Source organism: Apostichopus japonicus, chromosome 18, assembly GCF_037975245.1.
Source record: "Apostichopus japonicus isolate 1M-3 chromosome 18, ASM3797524v1, whole genome shotgun sequence".
In the NCBI taxonomy this organism is placed as follows: Eukaryota; Metazoa; Echinodermata; class Holothuroidea; order Aspidochirotida; family Stichopodidae; genus Apostichopus; species Apostichopus japonicus.
Genome location: NC_092578.1, coordinates 14,775,540 through 14,800,731, shown reverse-complemented (window position 1 = coordinate 14,800,731; position 25,192 = coordinate 14,775,540). Strand labels below are relative to the sequence as shown.

The following is a 25,192-nucleotide window of genomic DNA, read 5'->3' as shown; positions in this document are numbered from 1 at the left end:
GTACTAATCAAGACAGATCCACAAGCAAAATATGAAGTTCATCCAAGTTGTTTTACTTTTGTTTTATTTGGAGTTCATGTTTATACCAATTTTCAGACTTTGACCTCTGGTGACCTCAAATGACCTTTGAACTCTACAGAAGACAATAGGATTCATATGCTGACTAAGGTGGATCACGTGCTACATATTGGAAGTTCATCCAAGCTTTGTTTTTGAAGTTATCATGTTTGTGTAACAAAGTTTTCAGGCTTTGACTGCATCCAAGCTTTGTTTTGAAGTTATCATATGTTTGTATGTCACAAGGTTTTCAGGCTTTGACTGCAAATGACCTTTGATTGATGCTGAAAAAAATATGTCATCTGGCATCTGGATTAATGTGCCCTCACCATCCATTCTGCTGCATATGCGTTGAAGAAACTTTACACAACCCTCATCAACTGGCTAGCACTTGCTGCTGAGCAACTTGGGATTGGTACATGCTTATTTGTCCATGTGTCAGGCGTAAAGTCATAGAATATAATAATGCAAATTTACCCATTGCTGTGACCACTGGTCGGCCTGTGGGCTTGATCTAGTCCTATTAATTTTCCATGTTGGCCTCTGGTGGATAATAATGGATAACCTAGCAGGAAGTTCCAAGTAGGTTAGTGCATCAAGTTGCTTGGTATATAAGTGCCCATGCAGAAGGCTCTATCTTGGATTGCTTTTCTAAAAGCAGTTTCAAGTAGGCTAGGGCCTAAAGCTATACCTCTACTAGTACTAGAAGTAGTACTAGCTAGGCTAGCCTCAACTTCAATGAGGCAGCAACAACTGTTGTTCTGATCACTTGTCACACACCACATACTCCATACAAATTCCTGACAATGAAGTGAGCTAAAAGCATCAAGAACATTCACGAACATGCATGATAACATGAAAGTCTGTATGCAGTTTAAAACTTGTTTTGTTAATTCAAAATGCAAATTTGTTTTCAAGTTCTCACAGTCAAACTAATGTTGGGGCCTATGCCTAGCTGGGTTAGACCCTAACTTAGGCCTATCTCCCTTTATTTCTGTCTGAATAAATTAAAAAAAAAATACATGCAATTTAGCTTGCTACCAAATCTCCCCCCCACACCCCACACCCTTTCCCCTTCCCCCATCTCGATCCTGGTCGATACTTTTAATGTTAATTAAGACCTAATCATCCCATACGTACCTGGGAGTTCTTTGCGATACCTTGATCCTCTCTGATGTTGGTAGCCAGTCCTATTTAAACGCTACTGTGCGGGTATGATATAGCGCTGCGTATAATGCTTGATCAAGTCTAATTCTCACAATTCAGTTGTTGAAACGCACATGATTCTACACAAAATATGGCTACTGGTGGTGCGGGGACCACATTGATTTCAGATAATACCATTGATGAGATGTTACAAGATGCAAATTCTACGGAGCAAAATCACCAAGACGATGTTGAAAGGTTGGACAAAATTTGATTATATTTAGGCCTATGGTATTTACAAGGAAATGCATCGGGCAATTGGTCATCGCCCAGCCTAATGTTAGGCCTAACATAAACCAGCAACATATACATATCCTAACGTTAAGGAAGACTAGTAGAGGCCTACATGCAGTTTGGTGTTACTCTGAACTGCTTTTCATTTAAACCTAACTTAGACACAGGGCTTTAAGAAAGTCACGTTCACCACGCGAAACCGTAACACAAACAGTAACACTAGCCTTCTCTAAAGGACACTAGTCTAGCGTAGAAAAGCAGTAATACTAATATGCATTGTTGGTATTTGGTGTGAGCTTTTGTTTTAGACTAGGTAATACTATTACTAGGTGTAGAGTTAGGGCTACAATTACAAATAGTGTTATTTCTGTTATGTGGGACTTGATCTAGCCTAACCCCAATCAGCATCAGTCTTTATAAACATCATCGATATCAGGCAAACACTGAAACAGTTTGAAGGTGGCCCAAACAGCTGGAAATTGCACCTCTTATAATTCCAAGTTGACAAAATATGTGGCAGAGAACTCTCACACAACATGTTGGTATCTCCTAAACAGAGCTATATGTTGTTTGCTTATGGAAAAGTGTTTCATTTATTTCTTGATCTTTCTTGCAGTCTTTCCAGCGACCTAAAGAACAAAGCGTCAATAACGGGTGAAGGGGAATCCCACCATGATGCCACAGTGAAAGCTCAAAACACAGATGATGCAACAGATGGTGGAGCTGCCTCTGGTGCCAGGAAAAAGAAGAAAAAGAAGAAGAAGGATAAACCAGGAGAAGCTGCTGGGGAGAATGTGAAAGAGGATGTAAGATTTGTTTAATAACTTCATTACAGTAGGTCTAGTTGGCTATTCAGATTAAAGCTTTCCCTTGGTTACAAAGTTTATGTTGTCTCAGTTCAATGGAAATTTGAATTGGGGCTGAACCTCTCCATAATACCAACAGTAAAATACTATTGTATGAAATAGAAAGTCCCGACTAAAGGTCATCAGTAATGTAGATGTTTGCAAAAATATCGATATAAACCTGATGAAAAGGGATACTATGTAAATATAGTTGTTCTTTGAGATTAATGGTGAAGCTTTTACTACATCACATGTATGATAATAACCACAGAGCATAGTTACTGTAATGAAGTTACAACCTTTCTAACTGTAAACATACATGAGTCATATCTCATGCACTTTTGGTGTAAGTAACATATCTACCTTCCATTTCGTGCCCGAGTTTGGTATTACTGCAAAATGCAACTTTAAAATGGTAGGCTTTGGTATGTTTGGTACGGTAAGTTGTTTAGTTTAGTTAGTTAGAGACCCAAGGATCAGGAAGCCTTGCAGTAGCTTGTTTGAGACCCTATCCATTTTAGATCGGGGATGAACACCAGCTTATTTCAAGCCTTCTCTTTTCGATAAGTGTTCAGGGGATAACGAGGCAGGATTGTGAATTTGCTCCCGGGACCGCCATTTAACATCCCCATCCAAAGGATGAGAGTGTAAGCCTAAGCATCTGACCACTTTCTCAAATACTGAGGGTAGGCAAAGGCACCCCATTCTACATCACTGCAGTGCAGCCTTGGCGAAGAGTGTTTCCAACCAAGTGAAGAACAGAAACAAACCCCTTTTCCCAAGTTCACAAACCAGAAATACCAAATCCACGGAAGACTCCACACATCACCACTGCATTGCCATGATTTTTGAATAGGTCAAGAGAATCTGGCTCCTGGCGGAATTATGATCCTGGAACCTAAGGATTGTGAGGCGGACACTCTAACCGCTGAAACCCAAGCCTTTTGCCGTTTGACATAAATATCATTGCTCAGAAGATGACATCATTTCTTCTGTTTTTTTTTTCCTATTTCCACACAACCTAGGCTGCTCAGCCACTGACGATGCCAAAGTTTCGTGAATTCCAGAAAGCAATGGAAATGTTCGTCCACCAGGGTCCAGCTAGAAGCCTAGAGGATGCTAAGAAGAAAGTTTATAATTTTTGGGACACTCAACCCGTCCCAAAGTTAGGTGAGATAGGAACAAATGGTACTTAGAAGAAGACTAGCTGATCTGACAGTGTAGTTGATTTTAGTTGTGAAGGGCAATTTGGTTGAGACTTAGACCTTTGATCAACTGTTGAATCAGTCATTTCTTCATAGCTACACCCTTATCAGTTTGTCAATGTGCATTGTTTATGTGCAAGAGAAATAGTTTCTGAGGTTGTGGAATTTCTCCGTCACAAGTTAGAAACAAGACCATACGTCAATCATGTCCACCTAGGTTACTTCAAATGGCTATTAGTTGCAATGTAACTGGTTAATAACTTTGGGCTGGATAATTGAAGGATCTGGATTTGTTGTTTGTTGTTGCATTCTGTTTTGAATGCGCACAACATGAAAACGTGAAAATGTTAGTTTCTGCAACCTATATAAGTGGTGTAACCATAATGTCCAAATTTCTCTCAACAATGGTCAGCGTAAGTCATATTACAACAAAGCGTAAGTCATATTAAATGAACATTATTGAAAGCATGGATTTATATGGCATGTTTTAAGGAGAATTAGCATGCTTATGTCTCACTTTTTATTCCTTGCTGGAGGCAGAAGGATTCTATGTGATGGTGGTGCCATTTGTTTGTGTGTGTATGTGACACTTGCTGGTAAATAATGTAACTCAAAAGTGCATGGTGGATTAAAGGCCCGGTCACACTATACCGATATTTTATCGGAATACTATCCAATTTTCCCGGAGGAATCGAAACTGCCAATTTTTCGTTCGGGTCTTCCAGCCACAGTGATAAAGGACCTGATTTGCTATCTGTTGAGCCATTCCGATGTGGAATAGCCCTCTCCTAACTTTTGATATTGACTCCGTTTCCTTTTATCGGATAGCTATCCGATTTCTCTTACGATTTTTATCGTTTTTTCGATGTGACGTCACTTCAGAATGTAGTCCGTTCCAGAACCCCTCAGATTTGGAGTAGGTATTCGAATATTCCACTGCGTTCATTACATTCACTACCACAAACCTCACTGTTCTGCCTAAAATCGGATAAATCGGACCGTATTCCGATAAAATATCGCTGTAGTGTGACCGGGCCTTAACTCTTCTTCTTTGGTACTATGTGGATCCGTCATATTACAAGATTAAAAAGAACCCTATTCTTTTCTTTGAAGTTCACTGTCATTTGGGGTCAACAGAGGCCAAAGTTATGAAAATATTGGAAACATGATAACTCAAAAATCTGTGTTCTGTATACATCTGTTTGTTAACTTCATACATGGTATGCAGATCCAGCTTGGTGAGAACAAGAACCCTATTGAAATTGGTGAAGGTCGAAGGCCAGTTGTGGTCAACCTTTAAGTCAAAGTCTGAATAATCTTGTAAACAAGATAACTCAAGAAGTACATCTTTCTTGAACTTCATACCAAGTAGGTAGATCCAGCTTGGTGAGTGCAAGAACATATTAAATGAACATGCAGTCATCCATGAAATGAAGTGTGCTTCAAAGAGTTGATAGTCTTAATGTAAACACACTCAAGAGGGGGGGGGGGGGTGGGTTTACACCCTTTGAGCTTCAAGGGGTCAACATGTTATCTCAAATGGTGCAAAAATTGGCTCAATGGATCAACAGGTTATCCCCAAAAGGTCTCAAAATTGGCCATTTTCTCTACGATTTATACTAGGTGACTTTTGGTTTGGCAGTAGGTTTTGAAAATATTTCACAGTGCATAAACAATGTCATGTAAACCTCATTCATTAATAACAATTATTAAAGGGATGGTTGGTGGCAGAGCTGATTCTCTAGATCAAAATTGGTAAGAGAAAATGCCCTTTTATTCATACATGTATGTGTCTGTATGTCATATAGAAAGACTGTCTATTCTGGATATTGAAACATTTTGCAATAAAACTTGTAGACTGTAAAATCCTTTACCAGTGAATTAAATGGCTGATGCCCAAATTTCAGTGTAACACACAAAGAGCTGGAAATCTCTGATCATTTCTGGTGCTCACTTCATTCTTAGACAAATTTAATTCACTTGCTCTACATTAGTTAGATAGCTGTGTGGAATTTTGAGCAAATTGTATGGCAAGAAATCACAAAGCCAAGTGGCTTTCTGTTTTACATATTTCTGACTAATATCACATAAATTTACACAATTAAAATGTGGGTTGATTCGCTTGGTTTCATTCTTGATTCCTTCCAGAAACTACAAGACGGTTGTAATAGTTCACTTGTTGCTGACAGTAGGCAGTGTCGATATGCAATTCGAAGTCAGTTTACTCATCAATGAGAATTTTATCTACATGCAGCTCTGTGTGCACACGATCAGTCACGAAAATTTGAATGCATATCAAATATTATCCGAACAATGAACATTGACGATTTTGAAACAAAAGACATTTGTTTTGAAGAAGACTGCCTTTAGATCTGAAATAATTTGTAAATGAAGAAAACTCACTTTATAAAAAACCAATATTTGATACAGTTTCCTATGTCCTCATTATTGTACCTTTTGCAGAGGAACAGTTTGATGAGACAGTAAATGATCCTGTTGAAGAACGGAAGGAAAATATCAGGGAGGAACCATATTCACTTCCAGGACAATTTATATGGGATACATTGGACATTCATGACCCCTTGGTGGTGAGATAACGATACTTTTAAAAACCGTCTCCAATTTTGTTCAAATATTCCCTGCCGGCGTGTTGTGTCTTGAGAATCCAGCAAATTTTCTGATCTGAAAGAAAGACGATGCTGTTAAATTGTTAATAACCAACATTTTCTATGATAATTTCCTCTTTCCAGGGCAATGCTTGGTGAGCATGATCCTTTAAGAAAAAAGGTTTATTCCTTCGCATGATATTGCCTCGATATATTTGTTCTATCTGACGTATCATCGTCGATAAATAAATAGACAATGTTGAACCTGTTGATTTATATCATTTGTAATAGTCATCTTTCACGTTGACAAAACTAGCTGATATCGCCATTGTCAGTCAATTTTTGCTTGTCTTCCAAAACAGCTACAAGAGCTCTACACGCTCCTGAACGAGAACTACGTAGAAGATGATGACAACATGTTTCGCTTTGACTATTCTGCAAATTTCCTCCTATGGTGAGTTCAATTCATAAATTGTTCGTCACAGTTTGGCACAGTATATCCCTGATCGACACGACTCGAGCCTAGTGACAATCCTTCCCTCTCCACCAAACCAAGAAGTTGCCCACACCTAGACGTCATTTGGTACGATATTGATTTTCTATGATTAATATGCTGGCATTTTGATCAACTCCTCGGCATGGTATAGGCCACTCTTGTCAGAGATAAATTGGTGTTTCTGTCACAAGTAGAGCTGAAAAGTTGAAGAAAGGTATTGATGTAAGCTTCCCTCACAAAACAGTAATCAATCAAGTCAAAGCTGGCCAATAACTTTTTGAGTTGGAGGCAAATTTGGAAGTTGTTGGTTTTTGTTTCAGACTTAAACCAGTGAAGTACTAAGATTGCTGCACAGGTTCATAACCATTTGGCAATTTTGATTCCGGGGTTTGGGATGCAAAACTTGGTAAATAATTCACTGGAATTGAACGTTGGTAAGTTTCTTTGAACGATTCTAAACGAGAGCTGCGGATTTCCTTTCCTCTTCAGGGCACTCACACCTCCGGGATGGTTACCTAAGTGGCACTGTGGAGTCAGAGTTGCCACCAACAAGAAGCTGGTTGGCTTTATCAGCGCCGTACCAGCAACCATCAAGATCTACGAGAAGTGAGTTTCATTTATCCATGAACAAATATCCTCTGCGTGGATTCGACTGCCCTATTTCAAATTGCGAGGAGACATCCCTTACGTTCGTGCCTACTTCTGTATCATTCTGATCACGCCACATAATATCCACACATAGTTAGATCAAACCTTACTAAAAAAACTCAAAATGTATTAAACTAAAAGTTCGATGTGGTTTGTAACCATCTGGATGCTTCCAATTATCTCCAGTTATGAAACATATTTTGCCCCTTGCACAACGCTAAAAAATTTTATTTTGCAGAATCGAAAAGATGGTCGAGATCAATTTTCTCTGTGTTCACAAGAAACTTCGCTCTAAGAGAGTGGCCCCAGTCCTGATCCGGGAGATCACCAGACGAGTGAACATGGAGGGAATATTTCAGGCCGTCTACACGGCTGGTGTCGTCCTACCTAAACCATTAGCAACTTGTAGGTAAGTGTACCGGGGAAGATCTAAACCCACAGACACATTGCTCGGCAATTGCATTGCTATCTTTGAAGAGGGTAGTGTTTCCTAAATGAAAAGTTGTGCCAAGATGACCAGAAAGATAAATAACAGAAATGGAAAAGAAGCTTGTTTGGTATATCTTCTGTTTGGCATATTTTTTTCGGCCACTCCCCCCCCCCCTTCCCCTCCTGCACCCCACCTCCAATAAAAATGTTGGCATTCATATCCAGGATATGAAGGTTAGATATATAAGGGTGATACGTTTACAAAGTGAATGCTGTTTTTTGTCTGTCTCTTCATATGTCCATGGATTTTGGAGGATCCTCTTAATAGTTCAGACTTCTTTTCTTTAAGCAGCTTATAACTCAGTCTGTCATGTTTCACCTCTCCCCCCCACCCTCCTCCCCCCCCAAAAAAACACTTTCTAACTGTTATAAATAGTAGTTTGAGCAAGTGTCATTTATATTTAATATTAATATATATATTTAATATTTAGGAAGTCACTTTAATGTGTTATTAATTCATGTTTTTCAAAGGTATACATTGTTATTCATTTAACTGAACGTTGCTTATGTCTTTAGTTTTAAAAAACTGGGACATCTGTAAGAGTATTATCATCTTCAAGCCTTCTTTAAAGTTTTTAAACATGCAGTCCAGTGGTCAGAATTGTTCTGCATCATGTTTCTCAGGTACTGGCACAGATCACTGAACCCCAAGAAACTGGTAGATGTCAAGTTCTCACACATAGGAAGGAACATGACACTACAGAGGACCATCAAGCTATACCGTTTACCAGAGGTAAGGCTCTCAGTACAATTTTTCAAATTTGGTCATGCCCCTCATGCAATTGGCTAAGGGGTCGGACTCGTGATCCAAGGATTGCTGGTTCGATTCCTGCCTAGTTCATTACGTTGTGTCCTTGGGCAAGATGCTTTATCTCACTTGCCTCTCTCCACCCAGGGGTTAAATGGGTACCATTGAGGTAACTTGTCATTGGGCACAGTATATAACTGCTGCCGACTGGAGGGATTGTCTCTGGGACAGGTTATCATTGACCAGGGGTAATATAACGTCTGTAAAGCGCTTTGAGACCTATCGCTGGTATAAAGCGCTATATAAAAAGCAAATATTATTATCATTATTATTTTTATAAAGCTTCTGGTTTTTTGTTAAAAACTGCTTGATTTGTGAAGCTGTCGTGGACTTTTGTCATTTTTTTGTCGTAGCCATTGTGTAATTCTCTCAAGTAACTATCGCACTGTTTTTCGTACAATTTGCCATGAAATATTTCTCCACGTGCAAACTCGTTCATGCTGAACCATGTATTGGTAATAACAACATTCACCCAGAATGATTTATTTAAATTTGGTCAGTCCGGTAGCCAGGTATATTTTCTAGGGAACTATTGTAGGCCAATACTAAATCTTGGTAATTGCTTTGAAAAGTATGTAAGTTAGCTTTTCAATATATTCATTGATCTCCTGTGATGTTAATGCAGAAGGCCAGCACTGAATGCGTATTTTTGTTTTTTAAAAAGAGGGTGAGTGGGTGGTTGCCAGAAGAGGCAACTTATTGTTGTCCCACTCCTAATTAAACCCAGACTTTGCAGTTTTCCTAGTAAAGATGAGACATTTCAACTTGCTGTGGCATGTCTGTTGGCTTATATGTAGACTACTACATAAAGTATTAAGAAATCAATGCCTTAACATCCCAGGACAGGAAAACCATGTTGTTGTGGAGCAACTTTGCTTAATTTCTTACAAGAATACTTAAAGTTTGGGCACCCTCTGCTTTTGATTGTGTGTGTTGTTTTGATTGTTTATTGTGCGTGTGTGTATTCTTTTGTTGTTGACCATGTTTAAAATCTCAATGTTTTATACATATTATGGGAGAATTTTTTGTAAGCTTTATCGACAAAAGTTGGCAAATTTTCGTGATGGCGATGTCGTCAAAAGAAAAAAAAAGGAAAAACACTGATTAAATTTAAGTGATTTTTTATATTAAGTTAATTTCTTGTGTTTGCCCCCTTTTTGTTTATCTCAACAGGAGACTAAATCCCCTGGATTGAGAACTCTTGAGGAAAAGGACATCCCACGCTGTCATCAGCTATTGACAGAATACCTTAAACAGTTCAAATTATCACCTGTTTTCAGCGTAGTGAGTATTTAACGCAGAACAATATGCACCCCATCCCCCATAGCTGTGCAGTATCCTGTACTAACTCTTTAAAGTCCTTCTTGTCCAAGTTGAGGCAAGTGCTTGGTACTAGCTTTTACCAGCGAACTGTTCTTTATGTTTTTCCATTTTGGCCTCTATTTGTGACATACAAGAGTGTAATTGTTTCAGTGTTAACATTCGTATATAACTTCACTTGCAGGATGAATTCAGGCATTGGTTTATGCCGCAGGAAGGAATCATTGAGACTTACGTGGTAGAGGTAAGGCTTCGATTCATTCCTTTGATTATTCATTTTGGTCCGAGGATGAATGTTCTTTCAGATATCTAAGATCATAGAAAGCATCTTGTAAGAAGTCTCATGAAAATCATTAGAATGTGTGTTAAATTGGTTTGTCATATTTTGCATATTTGCAGTCTGGAAACGACAGTCTCACCCGATTGTCCACACCCTCGCTAGGAAATATCCGTAGGAATTGTTCTTGTTTATGAAGGATGTATGTGTAGGAAGTGTGTTCTGTTGTTCATGGAATGCCCTTTCTACTGGAGACACCCTTACAACTGGGATGATAAGATGACAGTTGAGAATTATTTATGAATATTCATTAAGTAGTCCCACATGACAGTTTTCTATTGGAGACACCCTTACAACTGGGATGATAAGATGACAGTTGAGAATTATATATGAATATTCATTAAGTAGTCCCACGTGACAGTTTTCTATTGGCTTTCTTACATTTTGGTACACAGGGATTTGTATCCTCTTTGTTTAATGGCTTATTTTAGCTCATGGATTTGGCTCTTTAAAGTCTGTTCATTCCATTATTATCTCTATGGTTCCTTTCAGGTGAAACTTTAATAAACTTTTCTATCATTTTACAGAATGGTAAAGGCAAAGGAGTGACAGACTTCTTGAGTTTCTACATGCTCCCCTCTTCCATAATGCATCATCCCACGCATAAATTACTGAGAGCTGCATATTCATTCTACAATGTAACAACCGTCACACCCTACCAGACGCTGATGAATGATGCTTTGATCCTAGCGAAGAAGGTACGTTCTGATCTTTTCTTTAAAGTTACAGAGGAAAAATATGACAGTTGTTGAATGTCTTAGTCATTTTCACATTACCAATGTTGAGAATGTTTTTAAATAGTCTAATGCAGTGAAGCACTTATAAGAGCTAGAAACAGAAAGATCTCTTATCGACAGCATAATTTAAAGGAATTGACAATAAAATGAATAATTTCTTCCACTTGAATGCTAGATATAGGGAGAATAAAGACAATTTCTGTAAGAAAAGCACCTGCGAGGGAATGTACAAGTACCTCACCTGTTTAGAATCACAAAAATAAAGTAAAAATTGTTTTGTCTTTATTTTCTTCCACCTCTGACAGAAAGATTTTGACGTCTTCAATGCTCTGGATCTAATGCATAATAAGGACATTCTGGAAAAGCTGAAATTTGGCATCGGGGATGGTAACTTGCAATATTACCTCTACAACTGGAAATGCCCTCAAATGAAACCAGAAAATGTAAGTACGTTGTGGAAGTTTGGACGTCTTTGAAAACAAAGCCTGTCTGTATTTCCTGATATCCCCTTGGGTTTTCTGATTCTGGATTCCAGAGCAATCTGTGATAGTTTGATTACAGATTTTCGTGTGAATTGGATTGGGCATTAATGGTAATTTTCACATCAAAAGCCAAAATAAGAAATTCTTCTATTCTATTTAAGAAGTCTTCCATCCTTTTTACTGGCTGGTACAGTTCCAGTAAAAGCCAGACAACATTTTAGAGGGTAATGTGACCTCATATCTACTCAGTGTATAACCCTGCAAAAACTTGTCATACTTCAACCCCCCCCCCTTCCCCCTCCACAACTGCCAGGCCCACACACTATAATTACCATTTATGCACTCCAATCGTATGATGATTAAACATTGTTATTTATAACCCTTTTCTTCCTCACAGATTGGTCTGGTTTTGCAATAACAGGATCGCTTATATTTTTGGAGGGACCTAAGCGAGATGGATTTGAGAGTGAAGCTGCCAGAGAGAAGTGAATAGGGGACACCATCATATCAGGAATCTTTGACGTACGCTGTGGTGCATGTTTCAGTTAGACGTAAGGTTGACAGAGGGTTATAGGAGATTATTAAAGGTACCAGACTTTTGAATGAAGTGGCCCACCTTGATATATGCCTGTATCTTCTGACATTGAATTCAGGATCGATTCAACACGATTCCGAGAGATGCAAGGAAATTTCTCCGTTCAGTTTGTGACAGGTTTATTTCCAAAAGCATCGATAATTTGGCATTTTTGTTTTGCAACCTGTTATCTGCAATCAGAGTTTATTACCAAAGAAGTTGTAACATCACTTGTGAGTCAAGAGTTTACGACCAGTGATCAAGACAACATCATGGAAGATGGTACATCTTACTCAGATGGTACATCTTTCTCAGATGGTACATCTTTCTCAGATGGTACATCTTTCTCAGATGGTACATCTTTCTCAGATGGTACATCTTTCTCAGATTTGTCTTTGGCTTCAGTTCATACATGCTGAAGTTTGTACAGCAGCAAAGACCTCATCTCTGACAGATAAGATGCCATATTTATTGTGCTGAAAAGTTCCGATCCATTCCTTTCGTCCAATTCTCGTCTCACGTCCCTGTCTATCTGTAATTGTAGTTACGATCAATCAAGTCGATACAGTGGATTCAATCCTCCAAGTTTTGACATTTCTTCTTCAAATATTGTGATGTTCTTCATCGTCTATGATCATATCCTTCGAATTGCCGACTTTTGTTTTCTGTTACCATATTCCTGAAAAGAATGGAAACATTTTTTATTTTATTTATTTTACTAGCTAATGAGAGAGGTTTTGGCTTGCACTATCAGAATCATAATACAAAAATTATTAATCTTCTTTTGTACAATTGATGTGGACTGCATAAGATAATTGAATTTTGATCTAGCTATATTCCTACCCTGTGGTGTATTGATGCAATGGTAGGGGTTTGGGGGGAGAAGGTGTGATTTAGACTTTACTCAAATATGCATTTACTGATGACTGTTTTGAAACTTCAATATCTTCTACTTCAATATTAATAAGTTTGAAAACAAAAGTGGTTCAACAGTGAACGATCCCTCATTGTCATCAATATACAGTATCTTGAAATACACCAGCTCGAACCCGTTGATTTCAGAGTCACGAACCTTTCTGTACCCTTTACTTTAAATTTAGAGTGATGTCTGAAAAAAATGTTTTCAGTATTAATGCTGCATTTTCCCATTTAAAAGTTGTATCTGGCGGGAACCTTGTGCAGCCATTGCAGGAACGGTTAGGTACATGGATGATCCATAATCTGATACTTTTGTCCACCAAAGACTCTTGAAAATTTCAGGAACCAGCTTCAAAGGTTTGCAGATGATGCAAACTTCACTACACTCTCAGTTTGTCTTGGCAATACGTTGCCTGTATGGGATGAAAGGTGAACAGTAACTTGAGACTATAAATAACTGTTACCACATTGGCAGAGAGATGATCAGTTATGTGTGAATGTCTCATAGATTCTTCAGAATGATCGTGCAAAGTTCCTACTCAATGTTAACTGCAACCTAATCAACTACTCTTTAAAATATGAGAGTTTATGTCACCAGTCTCGTGTTTCATTTCTATTGTCGTTGCAATGTGATTTGATTTATCCATTTACAGAAAAATTTCAGATAGATTAATTTCTTTGAGTTTATTTCACTTCCATCCATTTATTTTGCACTTGGCAACCCTTTACTTCAGTTGCAAGGAAATTTCATTTTAATAGGTCATTTCAGGTCGATGATGTATTTTGAAAATTTGTTTTTAATTGTTACTGAGTGTTGCCTAGCAACCAGCTGGAATTCTTTCATTGCTGTTTCTATAAACAGTGATACATTTGTTAGTACTTTTCCAGTTTGTAGTATAGTCCTCCATCCCATTTGTTATTCTTTAGGTATATATATATATATATATATATGCATGTATGTTTTGTAACAATACAAATTTTTTTCACTGCGATATCTTGATCCACGGTAATTGTGAAAATTAAAATTGTTTTAGAAGGAAACCGTGTGGTCCGAAGTGATATCTCTCCTTCTTCTACCATTGTCAATGAAATAAATCATATTTTAGTGTTTGTTAGCATCATGCAAGCAACGACAATTGTAGAAAGAACTTCCAATATGGATGCAACCACAGCTTACAAATGATGACACACTTTCTTAACTTTCTTTCTTGTTTTACCTAACAAAAAAAAACCAACCTATGATTGTGGAAGTAAAACAACTATTTTATTGATGAGAATATGAGCACATAATGTGCAGAAGCCATAGCTGATGATGACAAACAGGTGATAAACATCTTGGCATCTCATTCCCCGACCCCTCTCCCACCCCTCACCATCCACTATTTCTGTAGTCATATTTTTTATGAAGGAATTTCAAAACCATGTTTCTCAAAGAAAGATAGAATACTTTTCTTAGCAACTGTTTGGAGTTGTTGTTTGTCGAGAATGGCTATCACATATGATGATGATTGGATGGATAAAACTACAACTATTTGGTGGCAGTGCTGTGGGTTATTTAAAAGTTACATGTTATATGATATGATGCCATCATTGCTGTATCATGTGGGTTAACACAATCATGTGTGATACCTTATGTAATAAATAAACTGATTAATAACATACAAAATACAATTTGTGTTCATGTATCGCCATGTGATGTGTAGAGTATAAACTATCAAGTATTTAGTATGACTTGATGCACAATGGAATGAGCTCTGATGTGATGCATGTATGTTGCGGATTACAACACATTACAATGTATCATGATGATATGTTTTAGTGTTATTACATGATATGATATGTTATATTGTTATTACCCACTAGTATCATACATATGATACAACATTATTACATAGTAAGATACATGTGATGTAACATAACATAGTATCATAAGTGATATATAAAAACATTGTAAGGTATCATATGATATGTTGTATTATCGTTACACACTAGTATCATACATATGATACAACAATTTCACATAGTATCATATATGATATGATTCAACATTAAACGGTATCTTATATGATCGTACATGTATATAGTAATATGATATACATGTTGTAACATATCATGTGTGATTGGTTCAACATTAAATGGTTCAACAATATGACTAGTTCAATATCCATTCACAGTATCATAGACACATGATACAGTATTATGCTGTTAATTCTATATCATTTGTCCAATTGTAGAGTGACATTTCTGACATATGGTATGTAATCCGATATTTCCAAGTGGCAATATTTTATTTAAATGTATTGACTACTCTTTGGTGGTTTAGCTTCATTTAACAGTTTAAAACTCTGCTGCCCAATGTTCAAACCTCTAGGGGTGATGTACCACATAACAATCACATGATTAGTGTCATCAACTCAGACTTAAAAGAAGTACAAAAGGCAGGGAACCCATTAAAGTTGGGAGAGATTTTATACTAGAATTGGGATTACAACCCACATCTTCTGTAAGACGGTTTGAGTGTTTCACCGGAAGGAAAGATTAGTGAGAGGATTGGGGGGGGGGGGGGGGTTTGGCGTGAGGGACATTGACCATTGAGAGTGGGTAAATGCTGATTGATTCTCTAACAATTCAGCTAATGAGGTTCATTGTCCACTGTGAAGCATATTCCATTTTACTGAAGATTCGGTAGGGTCCAATTTGGAAATATTTGTCCACGGATGATTAAGAATTCAATTATCACCTGTAGTGATATTTCAAATAAGTAATAATATTGTAAATGATTCACAATTTGACTTAACTCAAAAATGTTCAATGCTTATGTAATGAGCTTAAAATAACTTTTCGTTTTATACGTGTTCAAAACAGATGGTCTAGTTACCATAGCAACTTTTTCAGTAGAAATCATCTCTAACATATAACAATATTTTAGTTGGTTGTCATTAAAGCAAAATTACCATTGAACACAAAAAGTGTACTTTTTGTTAGCTTGTTGCATAATTTTCACAACATAGGTTGAAAGTCTTGTTTCAAACCAACAATAATACTTAGTTTAGAGCTACCCACCACACCTGGTATGAATGAGCCAGTCATGATATTAGCTTCTAGTCAGGATAATATGATAAACTATTTGACATAATCATTGGCAGGAATGACTGAATTGATAAACTTTTGTTAAAAATGCTAACTTTTGAAATTAAAAACTACAATCTGATATTTTGTTGGATGTTGAGTTTTGGTTATAAATCATTGGAACGATAATCATTTCATTGGCATACTCTGATTTTGTGGCTTGTGTGATTTGGAAGTCTGTATTCATTGACTTTTTAGCCTTTAAGGGAATTAACGTGTGGAAAATTTATATTATGTAATAGATTGGGTTAGTAATGTGTTCTGTTTCCATTGTGACGAATACATTTACCTAACAATATGTGTTGAAATAAATGTACATCATTCCGAAAAGGCAATTTGATGACAATGGAAGCAAAATAAATATTCCCCAAATCATTTCAAACAGAAAGGGTGAAATTGTTTTTCTTATTATATTGCATATGATAATTTATTATTGAACTTTTTCTCTGCAAAATTCAGCTCAGCTCTGCCGTTTTCCAACAGCCTCTGCTTCTCTCATCAACACTCAACCCTCAGTTGCCTTGTTGATGTAAATACAGTATGTGCTATTTCATATGTGAAATAGATTTGCTTTCATCATTTTGATATCATAGTTAATGCAATGTTACTGCAGATCAGAATGCATTAAACAAACATTGAAAAGAACAATACCAAACTGTATCAATTCTAATTAAAATGTATATTAAACTACAAATCATCTCACAAAGGCATTAATAGTCTAAAAATATTCCTTAACAAGTTGTGCTTCTTTTTGATGACAATGACTAAATATGTGAAACTTGTCATTGAACAATTAAGAGAGGAACTGGTGTTAGAACCACACCCATTTGTGCCTCAACAATGTGTGTTAACAAAATTTCCCAAATGACAGGACAAAACTTGTGCCCCTCCATTCATTGCTGCCCCCCACTATTAATTGAATAATAAATTGAAATGTCTAGCAATTTCGTTTTTACGTTTCTCATTTAGGTTCTCCTTTAATGCTCTGTAAAATCCATCGGTAAACATCTTACATCTTTTTTCCTCGCTTTGTTTTTGCCTTCAAATTCGAGTGTGATAAGAATTACTATAAGATTTTGAAACGTTCTTTCCTGGCAGTTCTGATCCTCAAAATTTAAACAATCTTTAATCTCTTTGATTTTTAATCTCACTGAGTTAAAATACGATGAGGGTGTTTGTCAAAATACTTCACATCTCAGCAGTATAGTTGAATTATATTATATTCTTCTCCTTGTGGTTGAAGATTGCCTCGACGTCTGACTTTGACTGACGGTTCCAGGTATTGCGGCAGTTCTTGTCCTTGATGTCCCAGCAGTGTTAGCTGAGACCGATGGGATATCGACACTTCCTCGGCTTGTAGATTTGTTCATGCCTCTGTTTGAGTCATTTTGAAGACTGGACCCTTGTCGGCTATGAGTGACGTGCTGGTTTTGATAAGCTTGAGAAGGTTCTGATGCCTGTTGTGAAGAAAATAAAAAGAGATATTTCTCAGTAGATTTCTTTCGTATGCCTTTGACTTTTAATTTGGAATTGGTCTCCCTTTACATTTTCCTTTATGGAATTACCATAGGTTACTTGAAAAAAGCTGGACTACTTATCACAGCCTAGGTGAGAAGTATAAGGTTAGGGGTTACAAGGGTAATTCATTCCCCCCCCCCCTTCCTCCAAGGATACATGCATCAGCGGTACTAGATATGAAGTTACCAAGCTCAATCTCAGTGTAAGGTGAGAATGGTTGAAGGAAGTCTGTTACTATGGTTACTATTGACAATTTACCTATCTGTGCTCAGATTGAAGAAGCTTGATGATCAAATTACTATCTGCTGTATTCATTAACAACTTTGCAGGAGCTACTTTAAAAATTCAGGCATTTATGAAATTTTGTAACTCCCCCCACTCCCCCTCCCTAACACACACATATTCGAGGAAATGTGGTGACATGTTTTTGTTTTTGTTCTATTTCCACAAATCTTGATGGATACAGAAACTTGTTGCTTCACAATATCAGTTTTTTAGTTCAGATTAGTGAGCACCTAGTATCATTAATTCATTATGTAAAAGCTTACATTATGATGTGGAAACTGAACAATCATCAGATAAATTTTTTATATAAAATTCAAACAATTACATGCTTGCTTTCTCCTTGGACTTGTCCAATTCATGTCTCCATTCCACAGAGACAAGACTGTATCCCAAAATCTGAACACTGAACTGGATACCTCACCAGTTCTTATCACAAATCACACAAATCAAAGAAGTTCTCTTCTACATGCACGTGTAGTGTTTAGTTTTACATCAGTACAACTTCATGATCTCTCCCAGAAGTGATCAAAATGAAAATTATTGGAAATTGTTTTAATGCTGATTTGGAAAAAAAACAAGGGGCACAATATGACAGTATGAATGAGACGGTTTTATTAATTAGCTATTAACGACTAATTATGCACAGTTTGAGATAAATGTTCTGGTTAATGCTTACCTGTCTCAGCTTTGCTCTGATACTGAGGACACTATTATTAAAGGATCTGTCAGTCGATGTGTCAGGTGGATAATTGGATGGACCTGTTACATTTGCAAAATAATAGATATATCTATGAAAGAATTATTTATGAAGTGAAGTTTGATGTTATGAATAATTGTGAACTTCTAAAACTATTTGATGAATTGTTAATATCCCAAACAATTTTTTTCTCCAGGTTTAATAGAAAGTATCATTGCAAATTTCTATTGTTGATTCATTGACACTATTTTTGACCTGGCAGTTTGCACTGTACAGGTAAAATAGAGTACAACAAGACATACTGACAAACATACATAAATGGAGGAATTGTCCTTTCTTGAAGCAGATCAATTGCACTAACTAGTAAATAAATAGTTCCAAAGTCGAACTGGATTCACAAACTAAAATGTTACAAAATTGATATGCACATGAACATTTTGATGAATTTAGTATAAACAGCTTCAAATACGTTAAATATGAATCTAAGAGACTGACTTCGGTCAGCTTGCGGCTTTGATAAGCCAATGAGGCTTCTTCGCGAGTTCCTGCTTGCAGGAGGATCTAAAAGATACATACATACAATACATACCTGATTCATCATGAAATGCCATATTTGCTTTTCTCTTAACACCAGCATTAAGATGAGATGAATTTTGATATTCTTGGGTCTGTCTGGATTCTCCATCATCATTTTGCTCAGTGACTTGGTTCCTGGCTGGTAATGGAGGTGGGTTTAATCTTTGGCCCAGATATTGTTGACTATTTTCACCATGATTATCTCCTGTCCTTTTCTCACTACTCCATGCAAATCTTTTACGTGGGACATGTTTCGGCCGGGCACCTCCTCTGGCAGATGGGTCAGTTTGCGATCCTGATGAGGGCCTTCGTCCACCTTCCGGCCTTCTCCCAGAAAATACCCACGGTGAAGATGTTGGCATATCCTCTTTCGGAACTTTACGTGGTCGGAAATATTCCACACTGTCTTTGTCTCTTATAGATTTTTGGTATAAATTAGTACCACCCCTCTCTATGTTACTTTGATCTGAGTAAGAATCTCCATCTACATATGGGTTGTAACCTGCTGGTAATGTAGCATGACTACTAGCTACATCAGGTGAGGATCTAGCAGACATTTTAGATGGATCGTTCCATTCTGATGGAGGTAAGTGTGACGGAGGTGGCGGTAACATAGGAAATGGTGATTCTGAAATATTTCTTCCTTCACAAGATGGAGTGGGTTTACTTTCCTGAACATCAGAATGATTTGATTGTAGACTTGTTTTTAACTGAGGTCTCTCAACTGAGGAAGGATGGGCGGATTCCTGACTAGTCGCTGAATTCACGGAATGGGAGTCTGTAGATGAAAGGAATGATCAAAACACTGTGACGCTAATCTGACTTCAATATATCCTTAAAACTCAGAACTACTTGGTGAAATTTGAACTGAGACATTTGAAAATATTAACAACTGCATAGGAAAGAACAGGGTTTGATTGTGCTTGCACCACTTTAAAGTAAGCAACGTGCTATTTGTATATATATATTTATATATTTATACATATATATATATATATGTATAAATATATATATATATATATATATATATATATATATATATGTATATGTATATATATATATGTATATATATATATATATATATATATATATATATATATATTGCATTAACATAAAGTCTGTTCAAAGTATCTCTTTCGAGATCCGGCTTTAGGAATCACAAATGATTTTCGAGTTGGATAGCATCATGTTTGATCTCTAGAGTAAGGCAAAATATGTCACCAAAAACAGAACTAGTATTGTTTGATATAGGTGACAAACGCCTACAGTGGAATTACGATCTTCCTTACCGGTTTCGAACCTCTGGACATACAATCAGCGTCCATAGCCTAGTGGTTGTTAGGGTGTCCGCGTACAGAGCGGGAGGCCCGTGGTTCGAATCCCGGTGGAGGCTGAAAGTTTTTTCACTGTTCTTGATTTTCCAACTCATTATGATTTTCATTTATATATATATATATATATATAACTTGTAAAAATTTGGCGAGAATGACAGAAGCTGGGAAAAAGTCACATTGACAACCCATGCTGTGGACTATTTCATTTCCTAAGGTAGATATTTTTAGAAACAAATTTTGAATTGGAAGTGAAAATTACATACTGTAGTCAGGCGCGTATCCAGGATTTTCTAACCCGGGGGGCGCGAATTACTATCTAAGCGGAGCGCCACCATCAGTTGGCGCGCAGCGTACAAGAAAATTTCTGGTTTTGATACCCCCCCCCCCAGATCACCGGAAACGGCACTTCTCGGGCTTGAAATGACCAACCAGATGTACACTTTTGGCCTGAGAACCAAGTATTTCCTAATAGTTTTTTTTTTCCATCCATAACCTTTTTGAAGATTGTCAACCCGGCACACGTCATGTTCGACCTGATCGCATGTCCTGTGGGTCTTAGCTTTTGTAGGTGATTCTACGTCGCGGCCCACAATACCCGTCAGCCCCACTTTTCAAGGTTTTAAGCCCCAAATTTGTTCAGAATTTGAAAATTCACATTTCTCGTGAATAAACTCGCTTCAAAACATACCCATAATGTTGTACAAAATTTCATCTATGGACAACCAATATAGAAAAACTACCCTCAACCCCTAACAGACCGGTCAAAATTGCACGAGTAGAGGGAAGTGTGATGCAGAATGTTGGTCAGAAATTTTCGAAAATTCAGACACAGTTAATTTATTGGTGTACAAATATTAAACCTCTTATAACGGCTATTATAAAACTTGGTTGAAGGAAATGAAAAAATAGCAGATATTTTTCCGAAACCGAACACTACACACATAGGCGTAGGAGGCGCGGCGGCAGTGGCGGAGCTAGGGGTATTGGTCAGGAGGGGCGAGAATGGTCTGTAGGGGCGCTTTCGACACTATCTAAGCGGAGCGCCACCACTGGTTGGCGCGTAGCGCACAGACAAATTTTGAGTAAAGATACTCCCTAGATCGCCGGAAATGACCCTTTCAGGGCCTGGCTAATTTGCAGATAAACGAAGAATAGGGTGTCATCGCCAAATTACACCAAGAAAATGTGAGAAATGTCAATAAGTAGATGAGAGCGCAATAAAAAAGTCAATAATCTAGAATAAGTAAAAAGTGGTAAAGAGCTGAAAAAGGCGCCAGCAGTCCATTTGAGTCCGTCAGGGGGCGCATCCGCCCCCTGACCGTATGGACGCTCCGCCACTGCGCGGCAGGGGTGCAGCCCCTAATTCGCCATTACTAATGTAAAAGAAACTTTTGACATAATTGGACCTCTATGCTTTTTATACATCTACATGAGACATGTCGTTGTTTACATTAGCATCCCGCGGTATACTGCGCAATTTGAACGGACCGTACGGTACATGATGGCATGCGATGTAATAACCGATGCTTGCTTAGATGATATTGACATTGACACGTTGAAAGCGCGCGAAAATTTTTGGTTATTTTTTCAGGCAAGTCGGACAGTTTTGAGGATTTTCATCCTGGAACGCCATTTTCACGCTCACTGATATGATGTGATATCTGCTGTTTGCGTTACAAATTCGAACAGGCGCGTAGCGAGGAATTTGCCAAGGGAGGGGCGAAGCCTGTAGGCAAATTATCTAAGCGTAGTGCCACCATAGGTTGGCGCGAAGCGTACAAGCAAATTTTGGCCGAAAATGTCTCCCAGATCGCTGGAAATGACACTTCCCAGGCCTTGTAAGTCGCATCTAAGCACTTTCTATTTTGAAATTACTTAGCGATATCATTTAAAAAAATGCTAAATGGGGGGGGGGGCGGTCGCCCCCATCCCAAAATGCGTCATGTTCCCCGACGACACGGTCGAGTTCGAGACCAGCCACAGTTGGTTTCATAGCACAATTCTACACACGCGTTATGATAGACCATATATAGTATATATATAGATCATTAGTGAGAGAGGAAAATGGAAACGTCAAAAAAAAATGGAGTTGTCGGTGTAAGGGGTAGGGTGAGGCACACTTTTACGAAATCATTGATCCGTCACTGGCTACCCTTCAGCGCTGTAATGATGTCACTGTTCCTCTTTCTCTTCCCGGTGTCTTCGCGTTTTCTTTTACTCCCTCCTTTTCTCCTTCTTCTCTCTTTCTTCTTTTTCTTTTCCCTTCCTTCCTCTCCTCCTCCTCTTTTCCCCTCTTTTTTCCTTTTTTTCTTCTCTTTTTTTCTCTCCTCTTTTTCTTACCCGGGGGGCGCGCGCCCCCAACGCCCCCCCCCTGGATACGCACCTGGTAGTTTAAAGGTAGTCAGTATAGGCCCCAAATTATAGCATGCTGTTAATGCAAGAAGTTTTCAAAAAGTACGTTCCTGGAGGTCTTTACTCTCGAAATTGTTCTCAGACATTTTAAAGGAACACACAAGATGACTGAATGTCACAGTTAGGAAAAGTAAGGAAAACTAGGAAAGGTTGTAATAAAAACAGTTTAAGAATTTTGACCAAAGGTGTCCATATTTGAATATCTAGCATATTTTGGGCCAATACAGCATACCGTTAAGTCAATTTGAATTTTATTTGGGATTAACTGTTATAGAGTAATAATGCACTGAGCGATACAAGTTCATGGCTTCCATTGGAATAGTTTGAGAACAATGCACAAAGCAAACACAAAGCAAACTTCCCAATCAAACAATTAAAATTCCATGACTTCTCTCCATCATTCGCCTCTGTATTGTTTTGTTTTTTTCTTTGTATAGTTCTAACCTTTAGTTTCCTTGTTCCTGCCGAGATTTCTTAGTCGTGCTGCCACCGCTTTCCTTCTCTCGATCAGTTTCTGTCTTGTATCTTCAACCTCTTCATATTCAGGGCCGTAATTCACTTTCAAAATACTGCCATAGAAAGACTGGTTGTTCATTTTCCTCTTCGCAACCCTAAACATATTAGGAGAAACATTCGATGAAGAGCATAATTGTGCGAGAACAAAGGCAAAGCTCCCTTAATATTGACACATTCAGTGCTCAAGTAAATAATTACCTATACAGGTTGAAAAATAAAAATAAAATAGGTTTTGAATAATACAACTTTTAAATTTAATTTATACTGCAATACTGCACTGTAAAGCATGATTATGATCATTTATCTGTTGATTCACCATTTAATTTTCCAGTATTAAATTGAAATTTAAAGAAAGCTTTAGCCATTTTACTAGATATGGCATTTATTTAAAATTAAGATATAAACAAAATCATAATTTGTCCCTTGTTTTTATACATAGGTAATACACAAAAAAAAGACAGCAAAATTTACATTTGAGGAATGCTACTCTTCAAAACAATATTTATTTTATGGTTATAATGTCAGTTTCATCTGAATTAATTTGTCCTGTTTTCAGACTTATAGGTCATCAGTATCGTCCATAAACATTACAATGTTAAAAAATTCCCAGAAGTTATCAAAAGTACTTTCCTAGAGATTCTGATCCTCAAAATTAGTCCCATCTGTTGATACACTTGTTAAAATAGGTAATTAGTGGGCATAGCTTCTTTTACAGTATCAGTAAAACACTTCTTTAAATACCAGCATATGTGACCATGATCTAACATTGTGGCATATTGTGGGGCAATAATGATGAAATTTAATGCTTGGATTTAACTCGATCACATATATTTACCTTGCAGACTGAATTTCTACATATTTTATCCAATATACAGTTGTAAATTCTTCAGCATCTGGATAGTCATCTAAAATACGATACTCTTGAATGGCACCATACAAGGAAAATGGTTTTAATACTTCTTCTGTGATGTTGGATATTTTAGGGATACCTTTCACTAGAATGTATCTGGACTCCTGATTAATAGTGTAAACCTGCAAAGAGAGAGAATCACCACTGTTAGGTCTACATCAGAGATAACAAATATCCACAATTTGATAGTACTGTATTTATAACAAGAGTAGCAAATATATTAAAATAACATTCCATGCTTCATTGTGAAACATATATGCTGTTGTGGTGAGTCAAAATATAAAGTTTTAGGAAACTGAATAAAAATATAAACTTAGGTACCCGACATAATTATGACTCAGTCCTAGGGGACTTAATAATATAGCCTAATAATAGCCTAATAATAATATAGACAACAAAAAAGCATCCATTTAACTGACCACACAAAAGCACCACCTAAACAAGGTCCCCTCAACCTAGTTACAGTAACTATCTAGTCAAAGCAATGATGCTTATGCTGTGGCTACCGGTTGTGCGACTAGGCCTACGGCTTTCTGATGTTGCTAACCAGACGATCATAACAATTAAAGTGACGGTACGACTGCAGCCCTTCAAATATCATTTAATAACAATAAATTTCATTTAATAATCACCTTAACTGCCTTATCTTCTTTGCTGTCTCTGTACGCAGGTCTACGAGAACCAATCTTCTTTTTTGGATTCATTTTGTAACGTCTGAAGTCGATTTCGTGGTTTTTTGTGTTTGACTAAAACAGCGCAATGAGTATGCTAGAAAATTATGTGTTCCCTCGTTAATTCTTTAGCTTTTAAATCTGCTATAATATACTTAAATTGGTCAATGCTTTAAAGTGTA

At 37.3% G+C, this 25,192-nt stretch overlaps 3 protein-coding genes across 7 annotated transcripts in view; 1 reads left to right on the top strand and 2 right to left on the bottom strand.

Moving 5' to 3' along the window:
* LOC139958957 (glutathione S-transferase LANCL1-like) overlaps positions 1–25,192 on the bottom strand; it is a 74,973-nt gene that overhangs the window by 15,362 nt on the left and 34,419 nt on the right. For 2 of the 4 annotated variants that reach the window (XM_071956417.1, XM_071956414.1), the window contains exon 1: positions 1,198–1,337. The exons of the other annotated variants lie outside the window; for them this stretch is intronic. The gene's annotated coding sequence lies outside the window, so the exon portion shown is untranslated. Of the gene's footprint in view, positions 1–1,197; positions 1,338–25,192 lie in introns of those variants that run through there. 4 annotated transcript variants of the gene reach the window in all.
* LOC139958955 (glycylpeptide N-tetradecanoyltransferase 2-like) lies at positions 1,302–16,479 on the top strand. The gene is made up of 13 exons (XM_071956411.1): positions 1,302–1,461; positions 2,114–2,303; positions 3,368–3,512; positions 6,011–6,135; positions 6,516–6,607; positions 7,139–7,255; positions 7,536–7,706; positions 8,411–8,519; positions 9,768–9,878; positions 10,099–10,158; positions 10,779–10,949; positions 11,294–11,431; positions 11,868–16,479. The coding sequence occupies exons 1-13, from the start codon at positions 1,355–1,357 to the stop codon at positions 11,886–11,888; spliced, it is 1,557 nt and encodes a 518-aa protein (XP_071812512.1). The 5' UTR covers positions 1,302–1,354; the 3' UTR covers positions 11,889–16,479.
* LOC139958956 (uncharacterized) lies at positions 16,043–25,115 on the bottom strand. 2 transcript variants are annotated; one of them, XM_071956412.1, is made up of 6 exons: positions 24,972–25,115; positions 24,265–24,461; positions 23,358–23,524; positions 19,181–19,945; positions 18,571–18,653; positions 16,043–17,548 (listed from the first exon to the last, which is right to left on the bottom strand). In XM_071956412.1, exons 1-6 carry the CDS (start codon positions 25,041–25,043, stop codon positions 17,309–17,311), a joined length of 1,524 nt encoding a protein of 507 aa, XP_071812513.1. In that variant the 5' UTR covers positions 25,044–25,115; the 3' UTR covers positions 16,043–17,308. The 2 variants fall into 2 exon arrangements, with proteins under 2 accessions (XP_071812513.1, XP_071812514.1); XM_071956413.1 differs by lacking the exon at positions 24,972–25,115 and adding an exon at positions 24,759–24,895.

Coding starts and splice junctions, on each gene's coding strand:
- LOC139958955 (XM_071956411.1), top strand. CDS start 1,355: ATGGCTACTGGTGGTGCGGGGACCACATTGATTTCAGATAATACCATT. Junction 1,462..2,113: donor CACCAAGACGATGTTGAAAG/GTTGGACAAAAT, acceptor TCTTTCTTGCAG/TCTTTCCAGCGACCTAAAGA. Junction 9,879..10,098: donor TATCACCTGTTTTCAGCGTA/GTGAGTATTTAA, acceptor CTTCACTTGCAG/GATGAATTCAGGCATTGGTT.
- LOC139958956 (XM_071956412.1), bottom strand. CDS start 25,043: ATGAATCCAAAAAAGAAGATTGGTTCTCGTAGACCTGCGTACAGAGAC. Junction 24,462..24,971: donor AAGAAGATAAGGCAGTTAAG/GTGATTATTAAA, acceptor CTCTCTTTGCAG/GTTTACACTATTAATCAGGA. Junction 18,654..19,180: donor GGCATTTCATGATGAATCAG/GTATGTATTGTA, acceptor CAAATGTAACAG/GTCCATCCAATTATCCACCT.